At 39.5% G+C, this 9,186-nt stretch overlaps 1 protein-coding gene across 1 annotated transcript in view; it reads right to left on the reverse strand.

The window, feature by feature from the left end:
• Positions 1-3,046, reverse strand: part of gfra2b (GDNF family receptor alpha 2b) — a 70,903-nt gene extending 67,857 nt beyond the window's left edge. Inside the window, exon 1 of the mRNA XM_055208747.2 lies at positions 2,734-3,046. Coding sequence (XP_055064722.2) covers positions 2,734-3,031 — 298 coding nt within the window. The 5' untranslated portion in view covers positions 3,032-3,046. The remainder of the gene's footprint in view (positions 1-2,733) is intronic.
• Between the last annotated feature and the right edge of the window lie 6,140 nt (positions 3,047-9,186).

Genomic DNA, 9,186 nt, shown 5'->3' on the forward strand with positions numbered 1-9,186 from the left:
TGCTCGAAGTATCACCTGAATCTCTACACATCAACGCGAGCATTGAGAACATTAAATGTGTACACAAAGTTTACTAAAAAGAAAGGTTTTGAACAACTGACTTTGGCTGTAATGTTGTCTGCTCGCCTTCTTTGCCAGACATAAAGAATCGATTTCCGAACGCGAATGAATGAATCTCATATGAGGCTCCTTTTTTAACTAGAAGGTCAATATTGTTTTTCACTTGCAACAAAACAACGAATTATCCGTGAATTTATATTGAACTATGCTTTAGGAGCTATCCATCTTTACTCTCGTCCCTCCTTACGTCGCATTGGGAGATCAATACATCTTGTCTGGCAAGATGGCGGCGAGCAGACACCAAAACAACCAAAATTAGTTGTTAAAAACCTTCTTTTTAGTAAACTCTGTGTACACAAATAATGTTCTCAATGCTCGAGTTTACGTGTAGAGACACAGGTGATACTTCGAGCAAAGTATAATGTTGTGTCGAGCCTTTTAGTGTTGTAAAAATAGCGATTTTGATGCTCACAACATATTGAAGGCATAGCTTCTAGTTCTTTTGCAACCACTTTACTCAAAATGGCGGAAGACAAGTTTGAGATGTGAGTGAAGTCAGCGGATATTCATGAATAGGAATGCAAGTATTACTTTCCAGAAAAGAAAAAAAGGAGGTTATAGATTATTCCATCTTATTATGCAATATTTGTTTTATTTATTTTTCTTACTGTCAATTATTTTCTTATAATTTATCCCTCTGCCTTCTTACTATGCTCAGTCCTACATTTCTATGACGCAATATCTCTCTCTCTCTCTCTCTCTCTCTCTGTTTTTCTTTCCTACACTTTCTGTAGACATCCCAGCGCAGTGTGACAAGATTTGACCTGTTCTGTTTTGCTTCATGTAAGACTATTTCTTTAGAAATAGAAAATCTATGCCACCCCATTCAAACACAATGACAGAAAGAAAACGCCATAATAGAGCGGCTCTTAGTTTGGGTGATTATTGGGTCGACGCTTGTTGAACCGGCCAATTGTGCGTCTTCGGTGGATTTGATAGAGTTCTGTCCCGGCGTAATCATTACTGCATGCTCCCTGACACTTTTCTGTGGTAGATTGAGGAGCGAAATCACAAGAAAACATTTTAAAGAGAGTTGGTGCCGCCACTGTCCAAAAGTAGGACACAAAACTAGGTCCGAGTCCTAAAGCAAAATCAACTGAAGTGCTGTTGAGAAAACAAACTCTTTTCATGAGCTGTGTTTGTTGTTATCTGTAATTGTTAATGTACTTCGCATTCGAATCTAGGATAACATCTGCCTGGCATCATTTATCGACCGTTTCAATTTCCTCTAATTTGACCGATATAAATATGGCACATTTGCATGGAATTAACTTTCTGCAGCGCCTAATCTGTTTGCATACAGGCTCTGATGAAAAGAAGCTATGCGTTTTTATTTTTTCCCTTACCTCAGCAGGCAGTAAGCAGGCCCAGTAGTTCACAATGCCTCATTGAAATGCCATGCTTGAGAGGGGCAGTTGCTTTAAAAGCGCTCTCTGATTACTCGCATCAATAGGACCCTATTTGTTGCGGCTCCCGCGGCAACTGCCAAAGCAGATGGGTTATAATTCAAGGCGATTTGCACTGCTTAAATCCTATAATGATTTCCCAACACTCCCAAAGGCAAACAAGTGCCATCTCGAACGTCTGAGCGTTTCCGTGATGGATCGACTGGAAAGAGAGCAGGTAATGGTTAACAAACAAGCGAGCTAATTGGTCGGCAACAAAAGCAACTATTTTAGCTTAGCACCCTAAATCTATGCTACAGTTACAAGTAAAAAGCAAATTATCTATTATGCAACTCTTTATTGAACAAGTTTCTGAGTTTCAAGGTTACAGAGATTCACCCTGAAATATAATTTTATTGCAAAGTGTGATATTTCTGAATCACTAATGTCAACCAATGGATTCGCAAAAATAATGAATGTTAACTTTCTGACCCCAGCCTTCCATTAGTCGGTGAAACAGATAGTCTTCCGTCAACTCACATCATTGGTTGAGACAGTCAGTGCTTTGTTAGGCCGGTCATTCTGCTTAAACCCTTATGGTTTTACTATAGTTCAACTATGGTAGACTATCTGCAGCAAAACCATGATAACTACAAATTAGCATAGAGCCATATCTTTATAGGATTTGCAGTATACCTATGGTCCTATAGTATCCCATAGTAACACCATGGTTCATTTAAATAAGGGCACCTTTATAGGGAACTCGATTTGCTTTTAGTTGCTATTAGCATCAAAAAAGTACACTTATCACCTTTAAAGGCTCTCTAAGCGAATAATGTGCGACGTCACTTCCTGTTGGTGTTTGAACTGTTTTCAAACAAACGGAGCGTAGTTAACGCCTCCCCCTCCCTATCCCGTCCTTACTTTCATGAACGCGCCCAACCCCCACCCCCAAATCCTTCTTGTCGTTTATTGGCTGGAACACTTTGTTATGTTTTGTTGTGCTAGGTTTGGCCACTATGTTGATATTGCCGGTTGTCGAGCCTGAGCTGTCTACAGAGATCGCGTTTTTTTTACAGTTTGATCAGCGGACAGGCAGCAACCAGATAGTGAGGAGATGTTTGCTGTATGTAACAAAAAATGTTTTATGGTCTAAAGCGCGTCAATTCGCTTAGAGCGCCTTTAAGTTGACTTCTTAGCTGCACCCCAAAGTATCTGCCAGCCCTACCTTCATTAAGCCCCATGTGGATGCTCCAGTAGCTCTGTAGACACTGAAGCTCCCTCTTCATGCCCCTCTTGCAGCGGCAGTCATACAGCGGGCTGTCCTGCAGCACCTCAAGGGCAGCCTGACACTCCCTGTTGGCCAGCATGGTAGTCCTGTCACGACCCACCAGGCACTGGCGCATGATGCGAAAGCGTGAGCTGCACTGCGAGTTCTGGTTGCACATCTCACTGGCTCTCAGGCAGTCCATGGGAGCCCTCCAGCCGTGCGTTCCCAGCCCTGACAGGGAAGAATGGCTGGCCATTGAAAGTACCACCTCATCTGTGGGAAAGGCGGTATTAAATATAAGTCATAAAGTTATCAATGGCTACATATACTCACTGTATACCTACATACAATAAACACAACTCTTTTCCTACTTAGCTTTGTAGACAACGCTTATTGTTGGCCCCCAAGACAACATTTTAAATGTGATCTCATTTGTAAGTCGTTTCAGATAAAACCATCTGCTAAATGAATGAATGTAAATGTACATAGCTGTATTAATAATTGTACATGTGGGGCCGTATCGCAGAATGTTCCGACGTCCCAAGATCAATATCTGTTCTTAATGGGTTGAAATCACAATACAGTAGTTACTAAACAGTTTAGATATGATTAAGATGTTTATGTGATACATCCCCACAAGCATTGTAATGGATGAAAACAGATTGTGGATTTTTACTGCATGTATACAGTACCCTACCTACGTACGAATTTTGACTTAAAGGGACAGTTCACTGAAAATGAATCATTTACTCACCTTCAGATTAGATATCTGTATACAAATTTTGTTCCGCTGAACACAAAGACAATGTGAAGAACGTTAAAGGGAAAGTTCGGCAATTTTTCAGACGAACACATTTTCTGTTATTTTAGAAAATGTCTACGATATATCAGTCTGTAAAATGTAAAGTTATGGGGTCCACTCATTCAAGTCCAAAAAATGTGCATATTTGAAAAGTATTCCAAACGTCTCCAGGGGGACTTCTGAGAGTAATCTGTGCGGTGTTGTCCAGAGTTACCGGAAGCTAGTAATTTTCGTTTATAAAGTTTTAAAGGAACATGCGCACATTTTGGGAATTTAGCTAATTCACAGAGTTAGATAAGTCCACACATACCCTTCCCATCTCAATGCGTGCTGCAACTCTGTCTGACGCAGCCCCGCTAGCATAGCTTAGCACAAAGACTGGAAGTAAATGGCTCCAGCTAGCATACTGCTCCCAATAAGTGACAAAATATCGCAAACAGTTTCCTATTTAGGTGTTTTCATTTGTATAGTCACAGCGTGTACAAATAACAAGGTCATATGAGACACAGCAATATTTTAACAGAATATATACTGAGAACTATATTCTCAGAAGGCGCAGCACTGCTACTTGGGCATTCCCAAAATGTGGACGTGTTCCTTTAAATGTGGATATTTAGGCCTTTGTTTAACCCCCTGGAGTCGTTTGGAATACTTTTGTAAAGGATAAATGCACATTTTTTGTACTTGAAGGAGTGGACCCCATAACTTTACATTTTACAGAATGATATATCGTAGACATTTTCTAAAATAACAGAAAATGTGTTCATCTAAAAGATGATGGACATATGCATATCGGACGACTTGGGGGTGAGTAAATCATGGGTTTAATATCATTTTTACTGAACTATCCCTTTAACAACCAAACAGATCTCGGGCACCATTCAGTTCCATAGTATTATCTTTCCTACTATGGAAGTGAATGGTGCCCCAGATTTGATTGGTTACAAACATTATTCAAAATGTCTTCCTTTTTGCTCAGCAGACAAAAAAAATGTATACAGCTTTGGAACAACTTGAGGATGAATAAATGACGACAGAATTTGAATTTCCCTGTGAAATCCCTTCAGTGTGAGAAATATAAACAAAACAATTCAGCAGTATTTTAGATTGGAAATATATGAAGAGTTTGGTTCCAAAACGAGATAACTCAGTTTTTAAATTTAGTCAAAACACGTTTATCATTATGTTATCATGTTTTTATTGTGTTTTATTGCGCTACTGTCAGGAACAGGGGCGAGTGAACCCATGCGCAGACGATAAAGGAGTATAACAGATAACACTTTATTATAAGACACAAAAAACGAAAGCCCACATGGGGGCAAACAGCATAGGCTACACAAGATAATCACACTAGACAGACTAACACTAAACCAGACTAGAGAAGAGACTCAACAAAAACCTAGACTAGACTTAGACTTGACTGACTTGACATACACAAGAAACACTTAACACAACAAAATGATCCTGCATAGAACAAAGGAAACAATAACATAAAATAAGGAACCAAGATAACAAGAGGGAACAGGTGATGGGAATGAACTAATGATTAACAATAATTAGGAGAACGAGGGGGCGGGGACAAGAGACGAGACACCGAAGGCACATGACCCCGATACGCAAGGCCACGAGCCTCCACATAGAACATGGGACTGCCAAACCCTGCCATCATGACAAGACATAAATATTAAACAAGACTCTTTGGCAGGATCCTGACAGCTTAGCTGTATTTTTTAGTTATGAAAGCTTAAATCTAAACAAAACAACTGCAGTTTGATGGATAATAATTGAAATGCACAAACAAGATTTTTGGAACATTTTAAAAACGGAGTTATCTCGTTTTGGAACCAAACTCTTCATATATGTTTTAGGTAACTATCTTTTACTCGGCACTGTTTTTAAATGGAGTCCCAAGTTTGCAATCGTTTTACAGTGCTATATGGTGACTGTGCCCAACAGTGACATCCACAATCTCAAACGAGAGTGACTCCTGTCTGCGGGGCAGGGAAGTGCAAGCAGCTGGCGATTACTTGAAACGCACCATATTTTACTGGATAGGCTGTGTCATCTTTAAGTTACATTTGAAAACAAATCTCTATATTTCTAGATCTCTATATTGATTTCAAGAGAATACTGTGAATCGTTCGCCATCTGCAGCTTCACAATGAATTCGTAGCGTAACCTGGATTACCTGTGGAGAAAAGCAAGTGTAATAAAACTACAACAAACTGAAAATATCCTGGAAACGTTAAAATACGAAATTAGATGTTGGTACTTTGTTTGAACAGTTCGCGTTTTCAGCACCATGGACAGCGACACACGTGTCTCAGATTAAAACAACGTGTCCTCAAACACGGAACAGTTTTAGTCGTTTTAACCTTAGCTATATCTTCCTACAGAATGTGGTGCTGTTTAAGACAAACAATGCACGGGAAACGATTGTATAAAGCACGTGAGTTGTATGTCTCTTCCCCGTAAATATGTACTTTGCGCAGGCGATATTAGAAAACTCTGTCAAGATGATACATGCCTATACACTGATTTTATTACTTTCTCATTTCTTTGTCTGTGTCCTCGTGTCATTCTATAAACATGAGCTTTATTACTCATCCAATAAAAACAGGACGCTTAGGATATTGAGTAAAATCATCATAGTTCCCATACGAACAAGCAGTGAGGTTTTACAATCCCAGACTCCGTCCGACGTTGCAGCCGATAATTTCCGATCACGGGTTATTTAACGGGCGTCTTTTCACACCGCAGGTTCATCTCCAAACACTCAGTCGGTGGTTAAGACAAAGTCAGACGGTAGTTCAGACCTTATAAATCCAATACTTAGTTCCACTTGCAACTTTAGTGAAAGATGTATGAAAAATAATTATGGGGGGTTAGCCTATTTGATGAAAAACGCCAACATATCCGTTTCACGTGAGCGTTGATGTATTTCTCTCATTTGGGTCGAGTGGCTTGATATTAGTCCGGGTTTGAGAGCGTGAGATCAACTTTGTAAATAATAAAACATTCAAAACTTTAAATCTTGAGATTGCGCCACTATCGACTACAAAACTTCAAAACCTCTCCGGTTCCCACATTTTTTTTTAAAAACGCACAGAAGTTGGTTCATCGATTGACCTTAATATTTCTCCGATCTCTATGTGGATTCCTGTCAGGAAATATCAATCCCCGCTGGATAACCTCGATTGTGAACCGGACAACCTTGACTTTCATCAAAAATCCTTTTATTAAGCTCACGCGTCCGCGCCGTCACAACCTCCGTAGTTTCTCCCGGTCCTTGATAATGAAGAAAGCAAAAAGATAAATAACACTTCCACTTATTGCTCTCAGTCGTCTGTGCAGGGGAAAACTCCTTTTTTCCACCGAACTGAAGTTACACGTCCGACCCCCGGGGCTTCTCGTCAGAGCGGACGCAATAAAGAGAGCGCGGTATCATCGGGCGCATCTAACCGCTGCGCACTGGCTGAAGCGCACAAGGGCATCTACGTACTGTAGGACGGTCGTGTCTCAGACGACCTTGTGTTGGGATTTTTCCTCCTCCCCCGTGTTTAAAAACATCAGGGTATAGTGTTATTGTACAAAAGATTAAGGAAAATCACCAGTCGTAATGGACACTTAAAGTGGCACTATTAGACAATAATTTCTAAAAAAAAAAAATCAATATAATGATATTGCTGCACTACGTAGTGTGTTAAAAACATTTTAAAGAAATCTGTGCCAAAAATGTGCACAACTGAACTTCACACTACTGCACATTGCATATCAATCACTCTTATAATTATTATTTCTATATATATCTGATTAATTGACTAATTCCTAAAATCATGGACGTTTGCCAAGTCTGACGTAAGTATGAGTGAGCATGTCTAAATATCTAATGAAAAGAAAATAAGCAAATGTTGTTTCTTTAAATCGTTTAGCGAATTAACCACAGAAAACATCTGTAAATGTGCATTGCCGTCATGAAGATCAAATAAAAGCATTAGGTTAAATCCAAAATCTCAATAATTCATTATTTGCAAACTGAATTGATATACAATTTCATTATATTGATTAGCCTTATTGAATTAGCCTTTAATAGACATTTTACAACTAAATAATGTGCACATGGCTTGTTTTTGAAGGGGGAAACATCATATTTTTTATTCTAAAGGGAAAATAATATTTTTTGCTTTGCATTTGCACTTATTGGTCTGCATTACTCAGCAGAACAGCATTTTTAGAGTAAATAGCACATCTATTTGAAATCAACAGTCAACATGCCATCATTTAGATTTCACATGTTAGGCTTTTTAAATTAGATACTGTAGGAGAACAATCAACCAACATAAAAGATGACATTCTAGGCCGCTCTTAGTGAGTAAAAAGCTGTTTTTGACAAGTCCATTATGTGAAAGAAATTAATTGACTCAGTTCCTGTTGTGCAGAACCGTTCAGTATCCTTCAGAAGCCTACACAAAGCATTTTTGATGTAGTTATCTAATGCATTCATCACTAATGTGCATTTCGTCCTACGGTATCTGTACTGTTTGCATCACAAAGCATACTGCACGATGTACGTTGTTCAAGTGGGTGCAGTCTTCTGTAAAGCGTGTTAAATGATTTTACTCTAATGCGATGTGCTATAGTATGCAAACGTATAGGATTTTCTGTTTTTCAACTGCTAAATGCTGATTAGAGTTGATGTTCCCAGCACTATCAATATTTATTATGTATGACACAGTGTTCTGCTATGTAAAACCAATGGGGGTATTCAAATCAAGTCGGAACGAAGTTTTCTTTTCCTGTAGAGGGAGATTGAATATCATTATCTCGGCATGCTGTTGTGCCGTTGTGGTTTAAGTGATTTTTTTGGTCTGTCTCGTTGGCATTTTTGTAGCAGGACTAAACTGGTACGCACAGGGGTCCATCAGTCTGTTATAGCCTACTGGAGAAAAAAACAAGTGAGCTTGTTTTGGTAATCTGATGCAATAATCATGTTATGTCGCTATCATATTTTGCACATGATAGCGTAAACCACCATTAGTGCACATTATGCAGACTGACTCCTACTGTGTGTCTCTCAATGTGTTTTGTTTTGATCCGCTCAAATCCACATACTATAACAATCTGGGTAGCAAAGTCTGAGAACGAGATTGTCCCTGAATCCGCATGCTGTGCTTCCAGATGCCGTCTGCATGTACGTTGTATGTAAATCATAAACATGTTTTCTCCCCAGACATCTTCACTTGGCTGACCTAAGGGCTTGCAAGAATCATCGATTCCCATACTTCCAGGAAACCAGAGGCCCATAAACTGCATGACAAGGTTTTTCCTACAGCAGCAAAAGCAATGGCATATTTAAACAACACACATCAGCCACCAGTCACAAAGCAATCGTGCTTGCTCATGCCCTGCATCTGAAGCAATGACCTTGTCATAAACAAAAACAAAGGTGACTTTAAAGTGAGACCGAAAAGCACACGGTACATACAGCCATGCAGTAATGTTTGGGATGATGGGAACGGAAACAATGTGACAGACTTTCCAAATGGAAAATTTGGAGTGTCCACGTTGCTTGCATGTCAGCGGGGCGGCATACGCTGTTCAGACAGTAA

The sequence above is a fragment of the Misgurnus anguillicaudatus genome, chromosome 12 (genome assembly GCF_027580225.2).
Source record: "Misgurnus anguillicaudatus chromosome 12, ASM2758022v2, whole genome shotgun sequence".
Classification (NCBI taxonomy): domain Eukaryota; kingdom Metazoa; phylum Chordata; class Actinopteri; order Cypriniformes; family Cobitidae; genus Misgurnus; species Misgurnus anguillicaudatus.